This window comes from Stegodyphus dumicola, chromosome 11, assembly GCF_044657685.1.
Source record: "Stegodyphus dumicola isolate Sdum_Otavi_A_Nest chromosome 11, ASM4465768v1".
NCBI lineage: Eukaryota > Metazoa > Arthropoda > Arachnida > Araneae > Eresidae > Stegodyphus > Stegodyphus dumicola.
The window spans coordinates 57,775,071-57,790,992 of NC_140778.1; the positions used below are offsets into that span (position 1 = coordinate 57,775,071).

The following is a 15,922-nucleotide window of genomic DNA, read 5'->3' on the forward strand; positions in this document are numbered from 1 at the left end:
GAATTATTCTCCGCACAGCTTTCGAAGAAGTACTGTGTTGTATTTCCTTATTATTCCAACCCACCCCACACATATTCGATAGGATTTTAATCTGAAGAATATGGAAAATTGTGACAATTGCAGGACAGTTGAATAATACCTACAAATAAAAATTTGTTTTATGTTTGGGACGGTTGTTCAAATAGTACTTGAATGTATTTTACATTCCGTCTGCAAGAAAACGCAGACAGTTTTAGGTTTTCATTAAGAATATCCATAGATTTATACTAATCCAAATTATTTTCAATAGGCACTCAATTTCTAATTCTAAAAGCAGCGAAACATACCCAAACCATTAGGCCTATGGGAAACATTAATCAGTTTCGAATTCAGTTCTTAATTCGGGTTTTGCACCCTGTTAGTCGATCTGTAGAGTACAAATGTAGAGAATTTTAACTTTTATGGAAATATGATAGAACTTCCAATATGTTCTTTGTTCCAATATCATAAAGCATCGTTCATCGTACCTTTGTGAAAGTCCTTTTTTTTTTTTTAGTCGAAAGAGCGTTAGCCAGGAGGGCTATTAACCCTTTGCGGCTCAGTGTTCCACTACATGGAACACCCAAATTGAATCGCTTCTGAAACCTTTAAATTCAACCGTAAATAAATAAAAATACCTTTATCATATACTTTGAATTTTTCTTTTTAAACAGTAGATAGCAGCATATCACAAGGATACACAGAATTTTCATTTATTATGTGTTATTAAAATCCACCTTTTTTCAAGTAATTTTCTCTATTATTTTAATGATACAAAAAATTTTATTTGGAAAAAAAATTAGGCATAATTTTGCTGGCTGTACTCCAAATTATTTGTTCTATATTTTTTTTAATCTTTCATACCAAAACCATACGCAGAATCATTGAATGAAACCAGGTGTTCTGTTGTGTAGAGAATTTGTCTGATAGCGTTATAAAAACTATGTGAATGATTTTCTGATTTATGGAAATCTTAATTTTTATTTGATTATGAATTATTTATTTTAAGGCTTTAATTTTGGGGGAAAACAGATGCTTCTGGGAATATTATTTAGTTTAAAAGAATATTATTTATTTTCTTTTATTTGCAAATTTTGTACAAGCTTTGATTCATTGTGAAAGAAGCAGGGAAAGGGAAGCAATTTTTTGCCAAGTCATGATTTCGCGCGCTTTGTCCCTTAGAATGTTCGAGAAGGAATTTTCATTGTGGAGTTGACCTTAAGAGAGGAAGTACGTGACAAAAAGGTCAAAAGGTTGCTACTTGTCTTTCAATGTAAGTCATTCAGGTTTTTGGCGATTGAGGGTCCGGTTGTTGGCTAAGTGAAGAAGGGCGCGCATGCGCGTTCACCCTTATTTCCGCATTCAGGGGTTGAAAACGCAAATTTTGTCTAAATTAAGGGGGCGATAAGTGAAGCCATAGTGGGAGCCCGCGTTTGTGAAGGAGACGAAGGAAATTCGAGTTGGACTCTCTCATTTACGGGCTTGCTGGACTTTTGGACGTTACTCTGGAAACTTGCTGGAAAAGGAGAGACCAGATGTAATTACGAAGAGAGATGTTTCCCGGCGGGGAGCGGCAAATATGCTCCCCGGCCGCGTTTTGGTTAAGAGGACTCTCTTACTGACTGGGGGTGGAACTTACTTTGGACGTTACTCGTGAAGCTTGCTCTTGGGATGAGTAAGAACAGGCGAGCCGTAATTGCCTAGAAAAAACGTTTCTGGCCGGAAGCTGCAAACACGCTCCCTTTCCGCGCTCTGGTAAAGAGGCGAAATTTGAACGAGCTACCTGCGTGTTGACTTTAGACTTTCAGGACCAAGCGGATACCCGTCCTGGGCAGCAGTGCTCCTGTTTCTGTTTTACAGAAGAAAAAGTAGTTTTGGCACTATGAAAACCCGTTACCTGCGTGTTGACTTTAGACTTTCAAGACCAAGCGGATAGCCGTCCTGGGCAGCAGTGCTCCTGTTTCTGTTCTACAGTGGAAAAATAACGTACCAGTCTAAAGATGAGCCCGGCCGACGTCAACGCTTATTAAGATACGAGTCCTCCACTTCAAGATGTCCAACCAAGTTAAGTGCTTTTTTTTTTTTTTTTTTGTGTCTGAACTTTGAGTGGGTTTTTAATAACTTTTTCTTGGAAAGTAAAAACATTGACGAATCTTAAATTAATTCTCAGGCTTTGAATTGTTTCCCTTTCCCCTTTTAAATTACCAGACAAACCTTAAGTTTTTTTATATGAATTTAAATGAAAAAAAAGGGTAAATGACAAATTGATGACTTCTCCTTAGACTCTCAGATGAAGTTAAGATTTTTTTCATTGTGATGTAATTGAATAAACTGATATTTAATCTGGAAACCTATTACAGTATGTTTTCTTTATATATTTAATATGTTTTTCCTATATATCTTGTATATGTTTTTCTTATGGTTTCGATCCTCTCACGGCGCGGTCCCGGGATGCATTTTTTCACAACGCAAAATGCTTTAACGTTTCACTATACGATCATTAAAAGTTTGGGTAATTAGCAAATTCTTAAGAGTTTAGTTTCCTCCCTAAGAGGAAGTAGAAACCTTTCACTGCAAGTAGGTTCATATTTAACATTTAACATATAGGAGTTTCTTATTTAACAATGGTACCTTGAAGTAAAGCTATTTAACCTTGGTGTCGAAACTTCTCTATATAACAGTTCCATTAGCGGGAACACTGCGCCTTTAGCGATCTCATGCTGTTACGAATCAGAACATCTGGGCTTAGGAGAGAACATCCGTTGTTTACGTTTTCTGTTTCCGTTGTTTTGGGGGGGGATGAATTCAAACAAAGCAGTATTGAGGGGTGAGATGCGTTTTGCGTTATGAAAACCCTAATATTGGCATCTCGAATTTTTTGGGGGGAGTAGTTTTTTAGGCGGGAATTTTATTAGTAGCTTGACTCATCTTTTCTTAGACCTGCGCGAATTTTTTGCTGTCGCATTTTAGTCTCATTTCCATTTATTTTCAATAATTGTGTAGATATTTTTCGTGTATGTATATATTATAGGCTTATTTTTCTTTATTGTTAAGATTCATCGTAGTTAATTTTTTTATTATTAATTTTCCATAAATGGCGCGGAGAGGTCTAACTCTTTCCGAAAATTTGTAAATATTTTTATATATAGGACTTGTTTATATAGATATTTCCTGGATATACACAATATACACGGACTTGTTTATCCGTGTATATTGTGTATATCCATCTATTTATTAAATATAATATTCCTCGCACTTAAACCATAAAATTCAATTCAACAGCAATATCGCAAAATAACCTGAAAAGAGCATACCTTCAGAATTCCCGATACGCAGTCTCGCGCGCTGGAGATAAAAATGTTTCTTTTTCGTACAGTGTTGCCATTGCTCGCTTTGAAATCGTTGAGTTTCTTAATCAAAAACTTCGAAATGCTTTACAAAATATGAAATCGATATTAAAGCAAATTGCAAATTGCAAATTTGGGCTTCTATATGTCCATATTTGAGTGCAGGAATTGCGTTAACCAATATTTTGTGTCTCTAGGTGCCGTTGTTTTAGGTACAATGAGAGAAACATACATACATTCATGCAGATTTTTCATTATTTAATTTCTTTAAATATAATGCATTGCTCTAATATTTGGTGGCAACAATTTGAAAAGTGAAACGCCCGTTATAGTGAAAAGCAACAAAATGCGAAAACGAAGTTAACTCTTTGCGGCGCACTATACGTTAACGTCCGAATTTCAACAAAAAAAGTTGTATGCAGTCTATTTAGTCCTAAAGGAGTATACAGGTAAAATTTTGTAAAAATTGCACTTACCGTTTTAATTCTGTGGGTGTTCCATGAGGTGGAACACTGCGCCGCCAGAGCTTTTAAAAGTGCGACTAAGCGAGCATTGCAGTGAAGCACGAAAATGAGTAGAAGCGTTTGTATAAGAAAGAAAAAACTCTGAATTATGGCTGTATACATGGTTTCCTGGATATACACAATATACACGGATAAACAAGTCCGTGTATATTGTGTATATCCAGGAAACCATGTATACAGCCATAATTCAGAGTTTTTTCTTTCTTATACAAACGCTTCTACTCATTTTCGTGCTTCACTGCAATGCTCGCTTAGTCGCACTTTTAAAAGCTCTGGCGGCGCAGTGTTCCACCTCATGGAACACCCACAGAATTAAAACGGTAAGTGCAATTTTTACAAAATTTTACCTGTATACTCCTTTAGGACTAAATAGACTGCATACAACTTTTTTTGTTGAAATTCGGACGTTAACGTATAGTGCGCCGCAAAGAGTTAACTTCGTTTTCGCATTTTGTTGCTTTTCACTATAACGGGCGTTTCACTTTTCAAATTGTTGCCACCAAATATTAGAGCAATGCATTATATTTAAAGAAATTAAATAATGAAAAATCTGCATGAATGTATGTATGTTTCTCTCATTGTACCTAAAACAACGGCACCTAGAGACACAAAATATTGGTTAACGCAATTCCTGCACTCAAATATGGACATATAGAAGCCCAAATTTGCAATTTGCAATTTGCTTTAATATCGATTTCATATTTTGTAAAGCATTTCGAAGTTTTTGATTAAGAAACTCAACGATTTCAAAGCGAGCAATGGCAACACTGTACGAAAAAGAAACATTTTTATCTCCAGCGCGCGAGACTGCGTATCGGGAATTCTGAAGGTATGCTCTTTTCAGGTTATTTTGCGATATTGCTGTTGAATTGAATTTTATGGTTTAAGTGCGAGGAATATTATATTTAATAAATAGATGCAAAATTTAAAACGTTCAAAAAAGGCCGTTTTGGTGTCATATAAAATCTGAAAAATCAGATTTTTTTTTTTTTAGTCCAAAGGGATTTGAATCCCGAAGGACTATTAGTTTCGTTTTGGCATTTTGCGTCGGACTCATAAATGTCGGTTCACTTTTCAAACTGTTGCCACAAAATGTTAGAGTCCTGCATTATATTTGAAGAAATTAAATAATGAAAAATCTGCATAAATGTATGTATATTTCTCGTATTTTGATAAAACAACGGTACATAGAGTCATCGAATTTTGAATAACGTAATCCTCCAACGAATATGAGCATGTGGAAGACCAAATTTGAAATTTGAAATTTGTTTTATGATCGATTTCCTATTTTTTAAAACTTTAACGAATTTTTGATTAACAAACTCAAGGATTTCAAAGCGAGCAATGGCAACGTTGTGCAGGAAAAACATTTTTATCTCCAGCGCGTGAGTCTCTGTATCGGAAATTCTAAAGATATGCTCGTTTTAAAACTATTTTGCGATATTGCTGTTGCACTGGATCTTATGGTTTAAGTGCGAGGAACATGATATTTAATAAAGAAAGGTAACACACAAAATGTTAAAAAACGCCCCTTTGGACGTAATTTAAAATCTGAAACATTTCAGATTTTTTTTTTTTTTTTAAGTTTATTTTGTGATTAATTTAAATACCATATTTCCGAGAATGAATCGTGTGCATTCAGAAAGACTGTTGGGTAAATGTTACATGAAGTGGATGTAAGTCAATTATAAAATTATGAGCCCTTTTTTTAATTTTTGACGCGACATGTACGTAACTAAAAAGTCACCTGACGAATTAAAATACCTGCAAATTAAACCACCTGTCTACCTGCTGAGTGCTGAATGACAAGCCTTTTGATCCCTTTTCTGCTGCTGAGATTTACATTATTTTCAATTTTTAATTTGCGTTATCGAACGAAGAGGTTGGTATTGCACTCAAAGCATGTTGATTGTTGAAAGTTGCCACCGTTTAGTTTTGTGTCAGATTAGTTGAAAAACCTTCCAAGTGAAAAGAACTGAGAATCTCCTAACTCTCTTCTCATACCACCAACATCTCGAGAGGGTGCTCAGGTGGAGAGTATTTTAAGTGCCATCATAATGCGAAGCACTATTCCCATATAAATCTTAATGCCTTCTTCTGGATTCGAATCTGTTCCCAAGCCCCTCAACAAGGTTTTCCGTAACAGCGTTTCAACAGAGGGTCTCTTGGGTATACTAATGTTTTCGCTTATGTTTAGAATGCACGAGATCTGGAAAGCATTTGACAACAAAAGTGATGACTTATCACTCTTTTACCAAGCCTGGACACTGACTCAAAAGCAGTGTAAGATTATGACTCCATCCTGTTTCCGAAGAAATATTGCTCCATTAAAAATAGCGTAATGTTAACGTGTGAATGTGATGAAAGAAGCATCTTAAGATATAATTTCAGGTAACCATAAAGTTTGTGATCTGTCTCTTTTATTTATTTATCATCAATTTTTGCTGTCGTTCTACGTTTCATCGCACATTCGAGCGTGGAAGCTTTTGAATTTTTTACTGTATAAACAAACTGCTGTTGAGTTATGAGAATATTTAAATTAACGAAAGTGAAAAATAAGAGGCTTGCTAAATTTGGAGAATTCCTTGTTAGTTAATGATTTGCTCGCAGTAACCCTACCATTTTTACTTCCTTGTACGAAATAAAAAGGAAGTATTGTAATCGCGAAAAGTTTCAGACAGCATATTTCAACGAAAATATCCATTTTGATCGCTATCGAATGCAATTTACCGATGTTTTTGCATGACATCTGTACGTAAGGACAGAATAAAAGACTCTTTTACGCCAAAAAAAAAATATATAAAACTGCTTTAAAATGAATCCTGAACAGAATTTTTTGTTCAGGATTCATTTTAAAGCAGTTTTATATATATATATATATATATATATTTTTTTTTGGCGTAAAAGAGTCTTTTATTCTGTCATGCTTAATTTTTTGTGGCGTCTGTACGAACGTATATATCTGTATGAACGAACGTACCTCACATAACTCAAAAACGAGTAGCCTCACAACGTTGAAATTTTGTATATACAATTGCTATAACATGTAGATGTGCACCTCGTATTTTGGTTGCAATCGGCCGCACCAAACGTATATAAATATATTTATATATATATCCACTCTGTTACCCGGCTCAGTGATCTCAGTTTCTTTACTCTTATATGTTTGTAAATTGTACATTTTGATATAAAATAATTTAATTATGTTGTTCTTATCTTCTGGTTAATGTTTTTATGCCCTTAGTAAATTTGTATGCAATATTTTTAGAATTATCAACAATTTTACAGTTGTTTAAGTGCCGCTAAGCCTAATAATTTTTTTGATGGCGGCCATTGCTTGTTTACATTTGAAACAGAAGGCTAGTGGATTTGTTGCCAATCTAGAGAAACTTCGCTTCGCAACAACAAAGATAACGCCTTCATTTATTATTGCGAATTATATCATGCTTAATCCTTTCTGGAATTTTTTCGTGGAAATAAGTGTTTAGGATTTACTTCGTCATTTTTAATACAGATATTTTGAGTTTTTATGTATTTTTGCCTTGTCGCGAAGTGAGAACTGAATTAATTGAATGAGAAATACTCAATCGTCTGTGAAAAACTGTTTCTTTTTTTGTTTCGTTTGCTTAATTTCATTTATACATTATTTTAGCTTTATTATAGTATTTGAATAGAACATGTGGCAACGAGTAGATAATTCTTTAAATGATATAAATTTTGTGCCTTCTGAGTTATAATATGAACGAAATATAATACTGTTAAGTGAACTTAGCGCCAGAGTGTCGCTATGGTAAACAAATAGAGTGAATTTTAAAGAATTCATTTATTCTATTGTGGTTTATGCGCTGTCGGCGAAGTAGGTTTAATTCAATTCAATAAATTTAAACGAAATGCAAAAAAAAAAAAAAAAAAAAAAAAAAATGCGTATAATTTAATATTCCGTACAAGGAAGTCATGTAGTGTACACATCAGATTTTGTTTCTCATAATGATTTTATTTTGGCAACTTTGTTTTATTTATTTATTTTTATAACTGCACTTAACTTTTCATCGCACATTTGAGTGTAGAATGGTAGTGTTGGATAATTTTACAGTGGATGATATCAGCACAACAGTAATGTACTATATAACTTACAATATGTTTAATAACGCAATGTCGAGACCTTGCGCAATGCCGAGTTTGTGCAATTCTATGATGTGTTTTAAATCGAAACGGATCGCTATGTACACGGGAGAGGGGGAAATGAATATAATATACATATGTAATGATTACAAATGTGTAGATAAAAACAGTGGACTTTGAACACCTTATGATACTGCGTAGGTGACCGAGAAGACCTTAAAGGGTTGAAGGTGGCACAGTGGAAAGCATGATGACGCAATTGAGCACAACGTATCTTGAAAAATCAGAATCTTTATTTTTTTACGTATATCAAACCATACCTTTTTTAAACAAGATGTTTCCTAATTATATTTGAATACAGTAAGTTTCACTTTGAAGTACGATGTCGTTTTAAGCAAGTAAGCGGCAGCGGCATACATAAAAAGCATCTTGCCAGCAGGAGAACTTATGCGGAAAAGGAAAGAGTTAGAGTACTGTGGGAAATGTTATGTCATGATATTCCCTAATCCCCTACTGTGTGACGTATGCATTGCGTCAGCATGTGTTTCCCGCCTTCGAGAGAAGACGAGGATTAGCTGGCGAGCCGAGCAGACGTTGCTTGATCGCTCGTATACCATTTTCATTAATTGTAATCCTAATGCAATCTATATTTGTAAATAGTAATAAATGTGTGTTATCAACTATGGTCGTTGCCTTTTCCCACAGTACTTTCAGAGGAAGAAGGTTGGGAAAGTTTCAGTTCAGAGTTTTGGTTTACAATTAATTTGATTGGACAAGAGGCATCTGCATTAAAACGTTACGTAAGATAGAAAAATCTGGAAGCTGTGAGAAGAGAGGAATTTAGGGGCAGATCACCAAATTTAGAATGCTAATTTTGAGGTCGCCAATTATTTTTTTGAAACAGCTATCATATTTTGTTATATCTTACATGTATACCCGAATTTGCGTAATGTCGAATTTATGCAATTCTCTGATGCTCCCTAAAGTGAAAACACATCGCTGTATACATGAAAAAAACAAGAGTCATGTATCCTATATTATGTATAATGTTAAATGGGCTATTTTGTATTATTCATTTGCATTATTGTCATAATTATAAATTGTATTTTTTCCTTTCCTCAATATGTTAATAATATTTGCCGGATTCCAATAACTATCGACGATTTGGCTCCTTCTGATAAAACTTGCCGAAATCTCGAATTCGCCTCGCCCTTATAAGCAATTTTAATCTTTGAATGTAGGTTTGTTAAATTTTAATGAGTTATTAATATAATTAATGGAATTGTTTTCGTTTTTATATATCTTCACTTCTGAAATTGCTTTGGGGTGTAAAATAGGTTCTTAATTTCGGTTATTTTGCTTTATTTTTTGTTGTGTTACTGCACCATTAATGTGGTGTTGTTGGCGTGACCGCCTGAAAGTACCGATACTAAGAATATCAAATACAAATTACTTCCGCGTAAAATCGTTAAATTAAAATTTAGTGGTTAGTACATTGCATGATCTTTACTAAATAGAATAAGATGACTTACCCAATAATGCATGCATGAGCCGAATACTCTCTTTTTCCAATCTCGCATTTATTTTATCAAACACATTTTCTGGATTAAATAAGGCACATTTATCACACACATATAAAATATTAAAATATCATAACGTAGATACGCACAATGCGATAACTAAAAATGGAATGTTCGTGGAGTGCCTAAACGTGACTATTCGTGCAATCCTGTCTCATCGAATAATTTGGCGGTTGAAAATTTGTCATGTTCATTTTCGTATTATCGCGCGGTCTTGTTTCACACGTGCAAGCTCTTCTTTTTTCACACTCACAATTTTTTAACACACTTATCACCACGTGGTAACCGTGTCGCTGGTCAAGCACATCTTGAAGTCGAACACCTATTGATATTCTGCTTGAGCGTTTATTTTATGTTATTCACGGCAGCAGGACTTAGTGAGTCTCAAACCGAGCATTTTACTTTAGATATTACATCTCTTAATTCTGCTTCTTTCTTTGCATAATACGATGACATTCCACGTGCAAAATATGCAGGAACGATGGTGACTGCACACACAGTCGTTAACACGACGTCCGCCAGAAGAAGAGGGAGAAGAGAGAGACAAATCAGTCCTTCCAGTTTTTATACACATCGACGCACGTGCTAGCGCGTGATAACGATACAATAATCGATGATGGCACTGTGAGAATTCTGTGTTCTCACATTTATTTATTTAATTTTCTTGGCTCTTCTGATATGTTTATTCACAAAGCTTATATGAACTATTAATACCCCGAAACACAATTTTAAAACATGGCATTTTTAAAAACACTAGAAAATATCGAAATGTTTAATTTAATATTCTTGGTTTTAAAACCGTTGATGGCAATTATTTGTAAAGCAATTTAAAATACGATTAGAAGTTTTAAAGCTTTCACTTTGGAAAACAGATAAGATGCTACTTTGATGTTAGTTTTAAGATATTATGACAGGAACGAGCTTTTAAGTTGTGAGTTGTTTACTTTAGCTGTTATTTACTTTAATTATTATTTATTGCTACTTAAGTTATTATTTGAAGCATTAGAAGTGACATCAGCATTTCGGTTAATACGATTCAGAAAGATGAAAAAAGAAAGATAGAGGAAGAATGGCGAAGAGAAAAACATTTATGTAGCGTGGATGCACTCAGATGAGCAATGTTTACATTGACAAGTAATAGTTTCGCAAATGAGAGGAACTAAAGCAGTATGAGGCAAATCATTAAGCAATTATGAAGTATTTTCTCTCTGCTTCCAGCATGTCTTCGTGGTGTAACGGTGGCACACTTGGCACGTATTCGAGAAGTCCAGTTTTGAGTCCTGGCGAGGGCATTGCTCATTCTTCATGTCACCTGCTTTAAAATAAGAAAGTAACTGTACAGGTGACGCCCGAACTAAAAGGTGGTGGCCAATAATTCGTCACCAGGATTTAGGGACTTGTTCCCTAATCCTCAGTCACTGTTTAATAGCAGAGTATATAATGTATTTTCTCTCTCCTTCTAGCATGTCTTCGTGGTGTACAGGTAGCACACTCGGCACGTAATCCAGAAGTCCAGTTTTGAGTCCTGGCGAGGGCAGTGCTCATTTTTCATGTCACCTGCTTTAAAATAAGAAAGTAACTATACAGGTGACGCCCGAACTAAAAGGTGGTAGCCAATAATTCGTCACCAGGATTTAGGGAATTGTTCCCTAATCCTCAGTCACTGTTTAATAACAGAGTATATAATGTATTTTCTCTCTCCTTCTAGCATGCCTTCATGGTGTAACGGTAGCCCACTCGGCACGTAGTCCAGAAGTACAGTTTTGAGTCCTGGCGAGGGCATTGCTCATTCTTCATGTCACCTGCTTTAAAATAAGAAAGTAACTATACAGGTGACGCCCGAACTAAAAGGTGGTGGCCAATAATTCGTCATCAGGATTTACGGACTGGCTTCCCCAATCCCCAGTCACTGTTTAACAAGTATATAATGTATTTTTACCTCCTTCTAGCATGCCTTCGTGGTGTAACGGTAGCCCACTCGGCACGTATTCGAGAAGTCCAGTTTTGAGTCCTGGCGAGGGCACTGCTCATTTTTCATGTCACCTGCTTTAAAGTAAGAAAATAACTATACAGGTGACTCGCGAACTAAAAGGTGGTGGCCAATAATTCGTCATCAGGATTTAGGGACTGGCTTCCCTAATTCCCAGTCACTGTTTCACAAGGGAATATATAATTATATTTTCTCCCTCCTTCTAGCATGCCTACATGGTGTAACGGTAGCACACTCGGCACGTATTCGAAAAGTCCATGTTCGAGTCTCGGCGATGTATTGCTCATTTCTCGTGTGTCGTGCTTTAATCTAATCTTGTGTCTTCATTAATATATCCACGCTACTTAAATAATGCTCATGTGTCTTGCTTTAAGCTAATGGATGTACACAGTAAAGAAAATTGTTCTGCTCACGCGCTCGTTGACTTAATATAATTATTGATCCATGCAAACGAACTTAATTCAGGCCTTGCTTTCAACGGGATAACATCAGTAAATATTACGACATCAAGAAATTTGTTCGAGATAAATCACTGTGGATTGAAAATAAGGGAGAAACATCGAACAGTTCACAGATACATTGGTTGGGCGTTTTAATTTAAAGCATTATTTGATTTGCTAGGGAATCTGAGTTTACTAGCAGGAAAATAGCACAGATAATGCCACATATTAAAATCTAATATTACTTCAGTGTGACTATCTAAACGTAATATATTTTAGGGTTTTTACTTCTACATACTTTCATTTCTAAAGTGATCATAAAGCCTTGTATACATATTCTTATTTCAGTTAACTGTCTCACGTTTCTACAAGGCACAGCATCGTTGAATCTTCCTTACGGTTTCCCAGTGGCCTCCAGTTTCTATCGACTTCAAGTTCTAGACGAGACAACAGGGCAGCTCACAAAAGAGAAACTCACTTTCCACATCCTCAAAAGTGTCGCTTTCCCTAATGAAGCTAAAGCAGGACGAGGACTTTTTACAGTTGATGAACATACTGGTTCCCTGATGCTGTCTCCTCACAGAAAACATTCGCTGTCAGGTAAATAACCATAACTTCTATTATTCCCAAAGCTTCAATATGAATTATATTTTTAAACAACTTGATTGGTACAGTTTGTGGGATCTAGTTCTTTTTGCTATCATGAAAGATAACTAGTTCTACTTCTTCCTTGGGACTTTCCTTCTTTCCTTGGGACTTCCTTGGGACTTGAAGATGAACACAACATAGGAGAAGAGTATAAAAGACCACGATTATTGAACACGATATTTTATTGAACCGGCAGGATACTAATTCGGCGGCAAGAATGCGAAGCCGATATTTAAGGTAAACCGCGGGAAGAACTAGCAAATTGCGCTCACAGTAGCGAAGCCACGCTCTGCTAAATGTTTCGCTACATCAGTTTAAACGCACTCGTACACCCTAGCTAATTTACATCCTGACGAGGAAAAGCGACAGGAATGGGACAAGACAGAAAAGGCTAACAAATTACAATGACTATTAGTAAAAATGAACGAAATTCTACAAATTTATTCTCGATGCCGTGAATGCAGATCACGGATAATTTAAAAGCGTATATTATCCAAACAATTATGCATATCACATGCATATTGCACGTGTTTATTCAGATCTACATCCACATGTATGTTTAATCGCACGCACACTGCGTGTGTTTATTCACATGTATTATTTGAGAGCGTTTCGCATATTGCATGTGTTTATTATTGGATTTATTGATTATGTTTATGTATGTGTTTAATTTTCGTGAATATCGCATGTATTTTTGCATGCGTTTAATTTTCGTGAATATTGCATGTGTTTATGTATGTGTTTAATTTTCGTAAATATTGCATGTGTTCATTTCTTAAAAAAAACAATAATGTTACTTTTTTGCAATATAACCAATAATGTTACTTTTGACTACAGCCTTTTTACTTTGTTATACGTGTAAGGATCTTAAGTTTTACTAACGTTTATTTTATTTTAAATCTTTACTATCACTTCTTATTTTCTACTTCCGGCCAGAATTAAAAGCTTTAACTTATTTATGCAAATTTGTCTTGCGAACGCCAAGTACTTAAGTTGTGGCTTTTTGCCAAGCAAGAGAGAGGAAGGAATGATTAGGAGCAGGCCGCTTGCCATAGCAGTTTTACTCGGTTGCTGGTTGCCTTCAAGGACATGCGACATGCGACGGAGGACGTGGGTACCACCCCTTTACCATATGGTTAATTGGTGTAGCGCCACGTCCACCAGTGTCAATATAAATATCAAGGACTCGGACGCCTAGGTGCATTAGATTTCACTTATTGCGCCTGACTGGCGTAAGATAAAATGTTCTACTGTACAAGGTTATATGCATGCAGGGGTAGGATATGGAAACAGTAAGATGATAATGCATAAAACAATTATATGTAGAGATATGCTGAAATATAACATACCAACACAGATATCATAGATACATTAAACATATGTTACATAAAAATCAATAACTAACATACTATTATACCTACATTAATCAAACATTACCTAAATATCAAGGACTGAGGCACTAGTTGCATTAAAATTTCACTTACTGCTCCACACAGGGGCGCGTTAAAATATTCTATGGTACATAGTTATTTACATGCAGGGGTAAAACATGGAAAAAGTTACTTAACAATTATTAACACCCAATATCCTAAATACATTAAACTTTTGTTACGTAAACATTAACTATGGATACTATGTTTACATTGGACAGACATTGTATGGATATCACAGACTCAGGCGCTGTGCTTTAAGCTTCACTTATTGCGCTACACAGCCACATATTAAAGTATTCTATGGTACAAGGTTATATATGTGCAGGGGTAAGTAAGGCATAGAAAACAGTTAGATAATAATGCATAAGACAATCATATGTGGAGACATGCTGAATTATAAGATACAAACACAGATATCATAGATACATTACACATACATTACATGGAAACATCTAGATACATTACACATACATTACACACACGTTACATGAAATTTAATGTCTAAAATACTATATCTACATTAAAAAGGCGTAGCCTAAATATCAAAAATGAAGGCACTGGTTGCATTAAATTTTCACTTAACTGCACCACACAGGGGCACGTTAAAATAATCTATGTACATAGTTATTTACATGCAGGGATGAAACTTGTGGAGAGTTACATAACGATTATGGAAACAATATTATATAAACACTAAACATATGTTACATAAAAAATAGTGACTGAGATACTATGTTTACATTAACCTGACATATATCAAAGACTCAGATGCTATTGCGCTACTCTGGAGCCTGTTAAAATATTCCATGGTACATAGCCATGTACATGCAGGGGTAAAACATGAAAAGCAATTACATATTAAGGCATGATACAGTCATATGTAGAGACATGCTTAAATATAAAATACAAACACTGATATCATATATACATTACACATACATTACATGAAAATCAATGACTGAGTTTGTCTACATTAAACAAACATATATTTTTATCTTACATATATATATATCAAGAAACTCTGGTTGCGTTAAAACTTCACTTACTGCGCCTCACAGGTGCGTGTTAGAATATGCTATGGAACATAGTTATATACATACAGGGGTAAAGCATGGAAGACAGTTACACAAAATTGCATAGGATAACCATATGTGGGAGCATGCTACAATACAGAATACAGTCCCTGATATCATGGGTACAGTAAGCATATGTTACATAAAATCGGTACAATAAACCATTGGACAGTTATATGAAGAAACCATGCTAAAATATAAAAAACATACATAAATATCATAAATATAAAAAAAAAATTACTGAGTACAATCAATAGTTTAGACACTATATTTACATTAAACATACGTTACATATAAATCAATGACTTGAACACTGGTTACATTATAGCTTCGCTTACTATGTTGGAGTTACATCAATACATTTGAACTGTAGTATAGCACATTTTGTCTTAGACACACATACACACAGTTTGCAATTTGCAGATTACATTTGGAACAAACTTACAGATACTATTGCGTTTTAATATTACATGTGCCTATGTGGTTTGCATATTGGGTGTAAAATGAGACGCAGAGTTTAGGCGTCCATTCATTACAAATTTCACTGTAACTGTTGTAACGTTATGCAGTTCATATTGCATTGAGTATATGCAAGTGTGCTTAGGCTGCGCGGACTGCTATATTTGGCATAAGTCTGTGTTTAGGTCTGCCAGCTTATCCATCATACGTCCAATTTTTTGGATTAAGTGGCGCTGCTTAATAAGGAATTTACAAAATGACTGTCTGTTAGTCGTTGGTATAGGAACA

At 35.0% G+C, this 15,922-nt stretch overlaps 1 protein-coding gene across 1 annotated transcript in view; it reads left to right on the forward strand.

Annotated features, from left to right (window-relative positions):
- LOC118190652 (proto-oncogene tyrosine-protein kinase receptor Ret-like) overlaps positions 1-15,922 on the forward strand; it is a 169,918-nt gene that overhangs the window by 13,363 nt on the left and 140,633 nt on the right. Inside the window, exon 2 of the mRNA XM_085826739.1 lies at positions 12,370-12,621. Coding sequence (XP_085682865.1) covers positions 12,370-12,621 — 252 coding nt within the window. The remainder of the gene's footprint in view (positions 1-12,369; positions 12,622-15,922) is intronic.